This window comes from Arvicanthis niloticus, chromosome 14 (genome assembly GCF_011762505.2).
Source record: "Arvicanthis niloticus isolate mArvNil1 chromosome 14, mArvNil1.pat.X, whole genome shotgun sequence".
In the NCBI taxonomy this organism is placed as follows: Eukaryota; Metazoa; Chordata; class Mammalia; order Rodentia; family Muridae; genus Arvicanthis; species Arvicanthis niloticus.
In genome coordinates this window covers 21,452,735-21,467,356 of record NC_047671.1, presented here as the reverse complement: position 1 = coordinate 21,467,356, position 14,622 = coordinate 21,452,735, and the positions used below count along the sequence as shown (strand labels likewise).

General features: G+C 40.4%; 1 protein-coding gene across 2 annotated transcripts in view; it reads right to left on the bottom strand.

Moving 5' to 3' along the window:
* Positions 1–5,640: 5,640 nt before the first annotated feature.
* Ptpn2 (protein tyrosine phosphatase non-receptor type 2) overlaps positions 5,641–14,622 on the bottom strand; it is a 53,194-nt gene continuing 44,212 nt past the window's right edge. The window contains exons 9-10 of one of the 2 annotated variants that reach the window (XM_034518201.2): positions 12,830–12,931; positions 5,641–6,004 (exon numbers count right to left, since the gene is read on the bottom strand). In XM_034518201.2, coding sequence (XP_034374092.1) covers positions 5,983–6,004; positions 12,830–12,931 — 124 coding nt within the window. In that variant the 3' untranslated portion in view covers positions 5,641–5,982. Of the gene's footprint in view, positions 12,932–14,622 lie in introns of both variants that reach the window. The other variant, XM_034518200.2, reaches the window with a different exon arrangement.

Here is a 14,622-nt window from a genome sequence, read left to right as displayed (position 1 = left end):
TTGTTTAATATCTGATCCTGTTCCCAGAAATCCAAGAGGCAACCAACACTGAAGGTCACAGGGACAAGAAGTTCTAACAACTAAGAATTCTTAAAGGGCCACTAGGGCCAGATGCACGAGACAATCACACTACAGCATGCCATCTGGTCAAACTAAGCAATTCTTAAGAAAATTTAACAGTCCTATGCAATGAACATCAGAGTTCCCAGTTTCAGACAGTAAACCCTAACAGGCCTAAGCTAGTCTACTCCTGATAGAACAATAGTAGACAACTTCAGTATCTTGTTAATCTCTTGGTATGTTAACCAAACAAAATCAACGAAGAAACTTGGGAGTTAAAGTACATAATAGTCCAAGTGGACTCAACAGATAACCTACAGATTTCCATTCAACAGAAGGAATACACCTCTTGTCAGCAACCTGTGGAACCTAGAACAGTGATTATATTCCATGCTACAGAGCAAATCTTAACAAATACAAAAGAATTGGAATTATGAGAGCTTAGTGTAAAAAAAAAAAAAATAGTTATCAAGTCCAGCTTGATGGGTAACGGTTCTTACTGCCAAGCCTGACAGCAAGAGTTCAAGTCCTATGGAGCAGTCTCTCTGCTTGCCTGGAAAACACAGCAGGTCTGCCATGCCCTTTCTGGCCAAAGGCTTTCAAATGTAGTGGCCATTGTAAATACGTTAGGGATATTTCAAAGCTCAGAACAGCTCAACCCAGATTTACAGACAGTGGATTCCATGACATTCTGAGCCTAAGGAGAGCCATCTGTGCTTCTCAAGTGGACTGGGTGAGGTCAGGATGAGAACTGAGATCTGGCCTGCCTTCTTGACCCAGACACATGATGGACACGTGACAAGTGTCTTGACTGTGTCGTTCCTATTAGGAGCTCAGTAGACTCACACAGATGAGTTCTGAGGGCACAGGTGTCTGTCAAAATTTCAGTTATCCTGGATGTAGACACTTTACCCTACCAATGCAGGGCTGCTTTTCAGTTTTAAGAGAAAGATTTAGAAGTCACCGATAAACCTTCCAGCCTCCTCTAAAGCTTGCTATGGGATAGCTCAGGATTCGAACCTAACTTTCCTTACTGCTTTCTGATAAGAGAAAGGGTGGAGTGACACAAGTAAACACTGAAGCCAGGCATGGTGACACAAGCTTGTAACATCAGCACTTAGGAAGTGGACACAGGAGGGTAAGGAGTTCAGGGTCAGCTTCAACTACATGGAGAGTTTGAGACCAGTCGGGGCTACATGAGATCCTGTCACAGAATAACAATGAGAACCTCAACAAACAAAACCCCACTGAAGGCTGTCAGACAAAATTGAATTACATTCAGCTCAGGTTGCTCAAGCCCCAGAGAATCGAGCATATTCTCTCTCTCTCTCTCTCTCTCTCTCTCTCTCTCTCTCTCTCTCTCTCTCTCTCTTTCTCTCTCTTCCCCTCTCTCCTTCTCCAAATTATTGAACTATAAGCAATAACTATACTCATAGTATAAAATTTTCAAAATAAAACATATATAAAATGTTCCCTAGTCACCCTTCCTGTCAGGTGCCCTCATGCAAAGTGACATACTTCCAGGGTTTCTCTGTGGAGCCCTGGCTGCCCTGGAACTCACTGTAGACCAGGATAGCCTCAAACTCAGATCCACCTTTCTCTGCCTCCCTCATGGTTGGGATTAAAGGTGTGTGCCACTACCACCTGACCAGAAGACAGAAACTTTAAAACCAGGAGTGATGGCACATGTCTAACACTTGTGGGATAGAATCAGGAGGATCAGAAGTTTGTGGTTATCCTTAGCTACATAGCAAGTTTGGTGCCAGCCTGGGCTACAGAAAACCTTGTCTCAAAACCATAAACAAAAACATTTTGTTATTTATGATAATATGGATGGAGTAGGGGACGTTGTGCTGGTAAAATAAGTCAGGGCTAGCCAAACACTGTGGGATCTGAACAAATGGGACCAAAGCAGCAGAGATTAAAATGGTGCCAGCCAGAGGGTGGGTGTTGGAAAGAGGAGGAGGCCTCAATTAGACAGGAGAAATGGTTTTCTCTGAGATACACTGCATATGATGAATATGACCATGTAGTGTGCTGTACATTTAACTGTTGAAAGTAAATTTAAAATATTCTTAACATAAAAATGAGAAAGAGTTGAAATGATGGGTACATAATTGGCTTGAGTTATTCAGTTTTCATGAATTATAACCTCACTTTGTATTCCATCAATATGAGTAAACATAAAGTTATCAGTGTACAATTAAAGTAGAAAAAAAATTTTAGTAATGACAGTCCCAGACCCCTCCAATTCAGTAAGGTTTCAAATGGTTAATACTTATTTTCCAATATGTATTTGAAATGAAATTTAATTTCCCACTTCGAGTTTGTGGCTTTAGACTCTGTGTCAGATGATTCTCAAATGTGTGGTTCCCTCATTTTCCCCTGCTCTCTACACTTGACATCTGTGTGCCTGCAGGACATGGGAAGCAGGCATCTCACAGTAGGCCTGCCAGCTGTGCAGCCTGCTCCCCCTTGGTCTTGTCTTGCACAGGTCTTGGGGAAGTCCTGGGGATTCTCATTGTATTCACACCTGAGAACAGCTACCAACCTACACCAGTGCTGGTCTAGGCCACCATCATCTCTTTTTCAGGGTGGTCTTGTCCTGATTCCATTTCATTCTTCTGTTCTTTAAGTCAGGGTCTACATCAAAGAATCTATGTAGTCCTGCCTATCCTGGAACTTATATGGACCAGATTGTCCTTAAACTCAGATCTACCTGCCTCTGCTGCTTGTATGCTGGAACTCAAAGCGTGCCCCACCATGCCAAGCTCAGAGTTTTTATAAAATACATTATTAAAACATTCTCCTGCTTTCCGTAGAAAATTCCCCAAAGCTAAACTCCCCTTGAAGGGAACGGTGGTGGAGGATCTTGCAGGTCTGATCCTTGAAGGGTTTTCCTGAGCAAAGACAGGAAGGGGAAGGGGGAGGGCCCTGAAAGACAGCACGTGGCATGGGCTCAGCCTTGATCCTGAAGAGCCATCCTCAGTAGTAGTTGTCAGACCTATACATGTGAGGAACATGTATAGGCACTGGGTGGATTGTTGGACTGCAGGACACAGAGTTTAAATGTCTATAGAGTAAGAGAAGCTGGCAGGGAAAGGCAGGCTCTGTCATTACTACAAAGTGACATCTGAGGAAGTATGCATGGGATACACGGGGAGGAGGACATGAGCCCTGCCTGAGTGGGCCTTTGCTTTTGTTGTTGCTTTTTTAAGACAGAGTCTCCCCATGTATCCTAGGCTGACCAACTTAGAAAGTAGCTTAGGTTGGCCTTGAACTCATTGGTGTATGCCACCTTGTCCCAGCTCAAGGGGAATAACACTATGGTACATGCAGCATACACAGGTTTTCCTGGAGTTTATATATATGACAGTGCACCACAGGTGTAGTATCTAACTGTTAAGGGCATTCACATATTCACATCAAATGATCATGTTTGAAACTAAATCTGATGTCCTGATGGCTGGTGTTTATAGTGAGCATCTATTTAGACTGACTGCCTCCTGTGTACAGTAAGACACCATTGTCTCTTCTAGCCCCTTCTCATTCTCATCCAGGACAGCTCCCATCTCCCCAGCAATACCAACTTTTTCTGTCAGCACTTTTTTTTTATGTGTCAGACGACTTTTAATAGGAATTCAGTTTCTGTTCAATAAACTCACATTTTTAAATGTTTAACTTTAAAGCCTGTGGTGGCACGTCTTGAATCCCAGCTCTCTGGAGGTAGAAAAAGTGGATCTCTGTGAGGCCAGTCTAATTTACAACAGAGTTCTAGGACAGCTAAGACTATGTAGAGACCCTGTTTCCAAAAAACCTAATAAAAAAAAGTAATCTTAATTTTAACCTTTTTTTTTTTTTTTTTTAAAGAAATAAGGTTTTATTCTGAAACCCACAACAGCCTTGAACTCACTCTGGTCTCTTGCCTCAGTCTCAAGTGTTGGAATTACAGGTGTAATCAAGATGTGAGCCATCAAACCTGGCTGTTATACCAAAAAAAATTTTAGATGTAGTTATGAGTATTTTGCTTACATGTATGTACATATGTGCACCAAGGGCATGCCTAGTGCCAGCAGAGGGCAAAAGAGAGCATTGGGGTCACCTCGAACAAGAGATATGGACAGTTGTTGTTACATGGTTGCTGGGAACTGAACCTGGAAGAGTCAAGAGAGAAAGTAGGACACACTCAGTCCTCCTCAGGCCTTCAAGAGTGCATGCTCCTACCTACTCCACATACACTCAAGCTAAGGTGAGAAGTAAGGAAACACTGATGCCAACTTCTGGAAGACCTATGGGAAGCTGTGCAGAGGACTGGTATAAATACGCAGTAGACCTTCCCTAGAGTGAGGTCTCTGCTGTAAATTACACCATAATGAAGCTTAAACCAAGAGAGGGACAGAAGGCAACAGTCGGAGTGCAGGATTAGCAGTCCGCACACAAACCGAGCACAGAGTTTAAGTAGAGGATGTAAGAAGGACTTTCAAGTTGACAGTGAGGCAGAGCAAACGGAATAGAGGGACTATGGGTCCTGTTTAATGTGGAGGTTAAGGATCCAGTTAGGATTTAGGGTTTGTAGCTCTGAAGCGAGATCTGGCCTGGGGTTTAAGATATCGCATGTAATCAGCTCCAGTATATGACCTAGACTTGTCCAGAGACGAGATCACCCACAGTCAGCATGTTAAAACCATAGAACCAAAGATGGAGTCTTTGGAACCACAACTGAGTGGGAAGAAGCCTAGGGAGGCCTGCAAGTCTGAGGAGTACACAGTCTCATTACCAGAAGCTGCATGGGCCTTATATGACTATAGTGTAAGTATCTTTTAAGGCCATTTCTGGGGGTGGGAGTGGGGGGTAGGATGAGGACCGAGAGGAAGGAGAGTGGGTTAAAGGGCAATTCTTCTGACACTGGGAAGGAAGACAGTTTGTTGTGCTACTCTGTGGAGCTGTAAGCTTTTTTAGGAAGGATAAACTTGTCATACATGTAACAAGACACATAAGGCAGATCCTCTTAAAGGATGGAATAGGTATGTGTATAAATGGCAAAATTGTGATACACTTCCTCAAAGTACTGTTGTATGAATACGGAGTGGTTTGACTCTCTCATCTGACAATCGGCTGAAACACATTTAAAACCCAATACTCGCTGTGCAAATACAAGGGATCTAAGCCAGAAGCCACGGGCAGGAAAGAACCTCTGGTATCTTTACATAAGGAAATGCTTGGGAATGCACAATGTCCAACACAGGAAAACTATCAAGTTAAAAGCCACAAGGTTCTGCTGGACTTACTGAATTGAATGCTGACCACAAAGCAATACTATTTAAGTATTATAAGACTGGTGTTTTCCTAAGTAACAATGGCAGTGTTGTAACTTTTCTGCTGTTGATTTCGCCTAGCCAGTATTACTTAGAAAGATTACTGAAGGGCAGCCGAAGCCAAGTGACCTATATTTTGAACTGATTTCAATTTTAATGCCAGATTCTAGCTATAAAAAAAAATTGGAGTAAACCCATGAGAAAATATTCACTATTTGAATTGCAGTTGTCCTGAGATAACACACACATACACAAACCAACACAGTCTATTTAATAAAAATATTTAATGCTGCCAAAAAGTATAAAAATACATTAGGAATGGCAGTACAATACAAAGTAGTCTCTCCTAATTTATTTCCTTTACATCTTTCTACATTTCATACACATGTTAAAAAACAATACATCAAATTAAAGGGTTTGCAAGTCTTCTGCTGGTGGCGTTCTTCATCCCCTGGATGTAAAGCTTACTTTGTAAACAGACAACTTGTGAGGCAATCTACAGGGTTAGCAAGCCTCACTTTAGTTTCCGGAGTGGGCTTCAGGTCTTGCTTTTGCACATCAAAGGTTCAAATTTTATAGCTGCAGAATAGTCTCAAGGCATGAACATTTAGGTGTCTGTCAATCTTGGCCTAAAACATAAAATAAGAAGTCATCTATTCAATTCATAGCCACCACACACACAGATGTACATAGATACAAACACGAAAGAACTAACACTGAACTAAAAAGTCAACAACAACAAAAAAGTCATTCCAACATGGCACATCCAATCACACCAAGTGCTTCCCAAAATGGCGGGTTTCCAAACTGAAGCAGGGCTGTGAGTCAGACTGGTCTGAGGTGCCGTGACTCACGTCTTCAGTAATTAATACACTGAATCTTTTAGGCCATCCTGTTTTACTCAAAAAATGACCTCTACATAATATGCTAAGAGGCTAAGAGACAGACAAGTTTTTAAAAAAAAAATGTAGCCACAAGAAATAGCAAGATTTTATTGTATGTGCTAGACTTACCCATACTTTGATTTCAATGCAAAAGTCTAATCCAGTTTGGACAACCACTGTAACACTGCTAGAAACAGTTTAAATATAAAGGTTGCACATAAGCTTGGCTTGTACCTCTAAATCAGATTTCCAGCATTTATATTTACTCCTGAAGGAGAATACTAATGACTATAACTACTAAACTAAGAAAAACATGACAGTTCAGTGCAATTGAATGCTAAGGGGGGGGAGGGTGTGCATTTAAACAAGAGAGAGCCAGAGGGAGCAGTAGTCTTTGCTGATATTTCAATTATTTGCCAATGCCCAAACCCTTTTGGAGATTAAAGGTATTTCCATTTTTGTACCAATCTCCCCTGCCCTCTCTCTCACCACACACACACACACACACACACACACACACACACACACACACACACACACACACACACAGAGGCTACCCATGTAAATGCCTGTTACTACTATATCACATCATGTATAAACAGGAAAAAAAAAAAAAAAAACAGATCTTCACCACTTAGGCCCCCTCCCCAATCACAAGAATGAAGGTTCTTCCTGTCTACTGGCTTGTTCCTCTGAAGGCAGACAGCTCTACCAAGCCCCTGTGGTGGTCTAAAGTCTTGTTTGATTTTCCAACACTGATTCTCTGTAGTGTTATCAGTAGGAAACCATACTCTTTAGATATCGATGGGTCATAGAACCTGGAACCAAGTGGTTGGTTCTGACTACAGCAGAATGTGAACATAACAAAAAGGATTGAAGTAGGGCTTTGGCACAGAAACTTTCTGGTATGCCACTGCCAGTGAAGTATTTTGAAAGGGATTTCCCCCTGTCCACTTAATAACAAATTTATTTGGATTTTTAGTAGGCTGTCTACTATTTCCCCACTTAAACATCTGGTTTAAGTAAATACTTAAGTACTGAACAGCGGAGCAGCATAAGGAGAGCAGCCTGAGCCTTGGAGGTAGTGAAACCACAGCCTGGAGTTTGATCTCAGCTTTATCTGCATAGGCTGGGTGATGATGTGTGAGGTACTCCTCCACTCAAGTTTCTTATCTGAAAATAAGACTGGCATTACCTAAAGTGTCAAGAAGCAGATGTTCACACACACACACACACACACACACACACACACACACACACACACACACACACACACAGAGTTATCCTTTCCTAGGGTTTGTTAAATACACATTTACCAAGAATACTACATTTGCCATTTAACAGACACGCTGTGGTTTTTGAAACTCATTACTTCTTTATAAATAGTATTTAGGGGTAGCAAAAGAAGAGGAAATCAATGGAATAGCTTCTAAAAAATGACTATTTGTAAGAAGACTATTAAGATAAATGGGCTTTTTAGATAATTCTATTATATTCACTTGAATGGATCTTCACCATTTTATTTTTAATACGGCAAAAATAAAATGGGTTAGCAAACCAAGCAATGAGCTACGTGGGTATCCTGGGGGCCGGCTGTTTCTGTACTGCAGTGGCAAACGATGGTGTATTCTTCCTTGCCCATAGTAGAGTCAGACTAGATTAAAAGTTGTTTTGCCACAAGACACTTACACTAACTAGCATCTGTCTGAGATTGTCCAGGGCTAACCGTGGTGAGCCAAGCATGCTTTAAAGGAACTTACCTAGGCTTCCTCTCCTGAACTTTCCAAACTCAAAGACTTTTTAAAATAGCCATTTAAAATATCAACAGCATCATGGGTCTGAAAAAAAATCTATGCCTAATGAGTGACTGCAAAGAATAATTCAATACTTCTTAAAAGTAGTCTTAAAAGAAAAAAAAAATCCCATGCAATTCTCCTTGCAGACCCAAACAAAACAGATAAATGTAAAAGGAGATGGCATCCAAGCAGACCTTACAGGTGATGACGGACTCACATCTCACCACTCAGAATCAACTGTGAACTTTACAACCAAGCAGACCTTCAGAGTCAGAACTCAGAGATAGATGGACCAGGCTCTTTAAATCTTAAATGTCAGCTTCCACAAAGACCCTTAGGCAGGTCAATCTTCCCACTCAAGTACTGCTCACACTGGCTGATGACACTGTGCTGGGACTGTGCCAGGGAAAAAACCCAACCTGTGAAGAACAACAGGTCTTTCCAATAGCCACAGCTAAAAGAAAGCACTAATGCAGAAGACTTGAAGCTGTTTACGGCCCAGGAAGGAAAACCACTGGCCGTGTGGCAAGTCCTCTCTGGGGACTGTGTAGAGCAGCAATGAATGAGGGCACAGCCTGAGATTCTCCTTCCATATTCAGGGGACAATTATAGACAGCTGTGACTCCATGTGTGGTGTTATGAAGTCTGCACTGCTGCTGCATAGTAAAAACTAAAGACCAGTGTGAGGAAGAACTGTGGCATCCGACTCAAATGAGTGAGTTCAAGGAAAGGGTGAACACAGGCCTCCTTAGGAGCAAGCCACTGCCAATAACCAAGGCCTGTGTTTCAAGTAATAAGATGACAAATTTAATGAGAAAAAAAAAGTACTGTACAAGATTCTATGACAAAGTCATATAAAAGAATATCAAAAATAAGAGACTTTGTTAGATGTTGGCATATATATATATATATATATATATATATATATATATATATATAACATTACATTTCTGTTGGTATTTTGTTCTATGCTGTGATCAGATGGATCAAGTTCAGCCAGATGAGGCCCTATGGAGCCCTTCCTTCCTAACAGAGAACAGAACACACAGATATATATGCTACTCATCAGGACCCAGAGATGGCACTACTAGGAGGTAAAAGCCTAAAGTCGTCTCTGAACATTTAAAGAAACAGGCCACACATCTAGGAGCATCTGGTTTAAGACTACGGTTTTAAAATAGTCTCTTTAAGATTTATATTTGAAAACTGTGTGCACAGTGTGTACCTGTGGTGTTAGCTACTCACCAGGCTAAGGTAGGAAAATCTGAGCTGAGGAGTTTAAGGTCAGGCTTGGGCAATGGCAAGGTACTATTATCTCAACACACATACAGAAAAACATAAATACACAAACCTACCGAAAACAACTACCACAAATAAAGATTTGTATCGGTAAGTAAAAAACTAAGGCAAAGTAGATCTTTAATCTGCAATGTCTAGACGGGCATATCTGGAAATGTAAATTTGTTAAGTGAATTGTGTACAATGGCCAAAAAAAGTACTTTTACTACCAGTCTCTCTGTAGAATCTAGCCAGAGAGATTTTTAAGGGAATCAGCTGCAGCCTTTCTGTGCCTGGCAGAAAATGGTAGCCAGCACCCTGGGAACTGGTGCTAAAAGCAAAGAAGGAAATGAAATGAAAACCACAAGGTTGTTCCACGTCATAACTTAAAATGTGGGACATATTTTTGAAGTCATACCATCAACTTTAGTTTAAGACAGAGAAACAAGCCAAGCGCATATAAGATGAGCTCAGGAGTTAGGACTCTTTCCTCTGATGCATCTGCAAAGCACAGCTGTTTGAACAAAAACTGATTAATACATGTCTTCACATCTTTTCATGTTCACTGTTTGATACACATGGTAACACATAACAGGATGGACAAAAAGAGAAAAGAACCGAGATGTGGAAAACTTGACATATGTATAAAGTTTCTGCTGAACCTGAGAACTGGTACCTATGCATAAATTTATAAAGAAGTGTACTTTTACACTTTAGGTTTGGAGCATGGATAGAAATCAGGAGGTAGAGAGAACACAGTACCTGGTGAACCTTGGGAAGGAACACATAACCACAGGCATGACCACAAATGTGACCACTGACCATGGTATTTCAGCAAGGTAGAAAGAAATAGGAATCAAGGATTCTTTTCAGTAAATAATAAGCCCCTTTAAAAGGCCCATTTCTTTTCCCAATTAAAAAAAAAAAACAAAAACAAAAAAAACAGGAATTTGATCCAAGTCAAACTATTGTTCCAAAATTAGTTAAAATAAGTAGATACCGAGGCTGATGCACACTGTGTTTCAGGATGTAACCACAGAAACTACTAGCATCCCTTCTCTCAGTCTCACCAGCACATCTCATCCAGGTGATGATGATACCCATGGTCACTGTCATCAGATGCCATGTCTGCTGTTAAAACTTATCCTTAAAGATGTGCTCAGGGGAGAAAGACGGGCCCTGGTGAGGAGCACTGGGGATCCTCTATGCCAAACAAATTCTCAGAAGCATCACACACCAAGACAGAAAAAGTGGTGCTTCATGCTATCTCTAGAAGGCATATCCTCCAAGGAAGGACTGGTCCCAGCCTTATTAGTATTTTCTTGTAGGAAGTTGTTTAGCCGAGGCTACCTGAAGTTGGATTGCTTTCTTTCAAGACAGGATCTCAATGTATATTCCTGGCTGGCTGGGAACTTGTTATATAGACCAGGCTAGCCCAGAACTCACAGGGACCTGCCGGTCGTGGCCTCCTCAGTGCTGGGATTAACGGAGTGTGCCACCTTATCTGGCTTCAACTAGAATTTTTAATAAAGTCTAGTAGGGTAACATACTACATTTTGGAAAAACAAGCCATAAATATTAGAAACCTCAAAACCAACAGCCATCTAATTCTAAAGCATACATTTTAACATAGTATTAAACAGACAAGAGGAAACATCCTTCTTACCTGCTCTCCATTTCAAAGTTATAGGACATAGCTATACTGAATCAGGACACAGATAAACATTATATAATCTTATTTAGTATGTAGGACCACCTATATCTCACTTCCAGACTCTCAGTAAGATTAACACATTTGAGACTGCTTTTCAAGGCCATTCACAATTTCTAGCTATAACTATGGTGTTCAACCTACATTAAAATTAACTGTCTCATTTAAAGCAATTAAGATTTACAATGCACTTCTACATAACATATAAAAGAGTCGAAGCAGTGATACTGTCCTGGTGGATTGGAACCTTTCCACCCAGCAGGGTTTGAAACCACTTAAACCCTATTAGTGGTTAATTATGCTTTAAAAGTACTCATTACAAAGGGAAGGGACAATGTAAGTTTGTACACCATCGTACTATTTATTGAACTTAGAAATTGAAATTTTTTACTTCAAAATTTCAGTCTAGTGAACTGAAATCAAAAGTATAAAACACTGGTTCCTTTGACTTACTAACCATAATTTATCCCATTTGGATAATTACATTAACATTTTTACAAAAAAAAATTAACAGTATAATCATGCATGGGCTTTACTTTACAGAAATCAATTTTTTAAAAACCATTTCAGTTTCTGAGACAGTGTTTCTTGCAGTCCTGGCTGGCCCCAAACTCTGGGGCTATTTAGTTGAAGCTGGCCTTGAACTTGTGATCCTTCTGCCTCTATCTCCCAAGAGCTAACACAGATTTGTGACATTAAATATGGCTAAGAACTGATCCCTTATTCTTGGTGTTTTCTAAGCCTCCTCCAGCAGCTCCATGTTTTCTTTATCTTTAAAGATAGGAACTGGCTATGTAGTTCTGGCTTCAAACTATTGAGCCTCTTGTTTTAGCTTCCTGAGCGTGTTGTGCGCTACCACATCCTGCAGAAACCAATTTTCTGTTTGTTTTCAACTAAGTTTTGACCAACTGTCACTTAAGTATCCCAGAAAAAAACAATTTCCTTCAGTGACATGTTTAAAAAATTTTTGTTTTTCTTTTTTAAATAAGATAAAGCATAAAATAGAAATGAAATAAAAATGGGTAGTAGAAATAGCTTGCTCATAGCTTCAACTGTCTCTATCAAACTTCTGATTAGGAAAGGGGAAAATGTATTCAGTATACAATTGAGTCGACATACAATTTATTTTTCTATGGTAACAGACTTTCAAATTGAACCTTTAAAAAGTACATTTAACTACAAAAGTAAGATTAAATAGGTACTTATAAAATATATTTACCCTAAAATGGTTATGCATATAAAGTTGTAATGCCCATTTCAACAGTACATTACATATTACATACATTTTTAAAGGATATTTTCTTTCCATTAATAACGTAGAAAAAAACCACAATGTTTATTGCTTATATCAAGTGCAGGTTAAAATCCAGAAGGCCTCCAAAAGCCAATCCTTGTGATAAAGGATTTCTCAATATACTGGTGTGAACACAGCTGTAAGATGTAACAGTTTTCAACAGGCATGCTTGTCTTTCTTTTGAGCCATTGACAGTCTGGGTCTCAGAGGAACCTGCAGTGATGAGTCCTGAGATGTTGGGCTTGTGACTGTAAATATCCCTTATCTGGTTGATGTCTACTCTAGCGCAATGTTTCTGGAGTATGAGGCATTCGCTAACAAACCCTTGAGTTTAACGCACCACTGTCAGCTACTAGTGCAGAAAGGTGCTGGGTAAAACTGTTATTTATAGAACATTTTACCGAAAAAGCAGTGTCCAGCCAACCAAAGCACCAACTAAAATGACTGACACAACCCCCATCTTAGTGAGAATAGGTTGCCAATATAACCACCTTTTTCTTTTTCGTTCAGTTTCATTTAGCCTCTGTTTCATCTGCTGCACCTTCTGAGCTGTCGTAGCCTTTCTATCCTCACGAATACGTTTCCGTAGAATGCTGTGGAAACATAGAAACAAGTGAGTTTCTGCACTGCAGGCCTTAATTACACTAATAGCAGGGCCCTGACCACCAACAAAACCATGGACATTCATTCGTGTACTTTCCATCTCATTCAAACAATGCAGTAACAAAGGGAAAAGCCAAGCTGCCCCACATGGCCAGTGATGTGCTCTGACAATTCAGGTGTCATTTCTGGTGTGCCTATAGTAATGAATGCTTAAACAGGACCTGAAGCTAAGCTAGACATGTTTCCTGTGTACACCCCTTTCCTCTCTGCTGTGAGAGAACAGACTGAAGATTCTCCAACATCTGGTCCTCCTGCATAACAGCATATGAAGATTCAATGTTCTCTGACAAATACTGTTGACAATTAGGAGATTACTCGGTCTTCCACTTGACCATACATACTTCTAGTGCCCAATTTTCAGTCCAACATAGAATTTTGTTTCAATGAAAGTTCTCTGACATCCAAGGTAATGAAAAATGGCCAGTGTCAACATGTCAGCCACTTACTCTCTTCCTCTGGGAAAAAAAAAAAAATCTCACAAATCCATCTCTTTTCCTTCACTGTGTGTGGAATGGCAAACGCCTGACCAGCTTCAGGATTGGCAAGGATTTTTTTAATTCACAGCTTTGAACATGCAGTTTGATTAAAAAAAAAAAAAAAAAAAAATCTTGACCGGCTCTTCCATGTCTACCAGATTACAAGACCTTTTCTAGTCAAAACATTTAACTTGAATCTAATCAAGACCAACAACGACAATTAGAAAAATGCAAACTATAAGGCATTCTAAAAGAGCATCTGTCAAACAAAGGAGGAAAAAGTGGGGGATCTGTTCTGACTAAGAACACCAAAGCATCACCTCAGTCAGATCCAAGCATGAGCCTTGACTAGGTTTAGGATTGATGGTTTACTCTGAGGCGGGATCCTATTATGTAAGCCTGGCTGTCCTTGAACTTGAGATTCTCCTGCTTCTGCCTCCTGAGTGCATGGGTATGGGTGTATAGCTCTGAATTTCTTTTTTTTAATTACTCTGCTTGTGTGCATGAGAGGTGGTGGGGGAGGGAGAGAGTAAACCTGTAGAGGTCAGAGGACACTGTGAGAAGTTGGATATCTTCCTTCTAGGCCGGGATTCAGTGATCAGACTTAGGTCATTAGGCTTTTATTTGCTGGGAATCATTTTTTTATAACCAAAAAACAGAGTCTCCAGGCTGGTCTCAAATTCAGTATGTCACCAAGGATGACTCTGACCTTCTGATCCTCCTGCTTGGCCTCTCACATCTTGTAATTACACATGTGTACCATCAGTGTCCATTTTCTTACCTGGTGCTGGAGATGTAACTCTGGGTTTTAGAGCATGCTAGGTAAGCACGCTACCAATGAAAAAGTTTTTAATTTTTTTATGTGCATTGGTGTTTTGCCTCCATGTATGTCTGTGTGCAGGTGCCAGATCCCATGGATCAGGAGTTACAGACAGTTGTGAGCTGCCATGTGTTTGCTGGGAACTGAACTCAGTCTTTTGGAAGAGCAGCTAACTGCTGAGCCATCCTCTAGAGTAATTTAGTAATGATTTGTTAACTAAACTTTATAATACATGAGCTATATGAGGACTGTGTATGCATATCTTGCTAAGTCCTGTAGCATCTCACTTGTCTTCTTACTGTTCTTTACACAAACAGCTACCCTT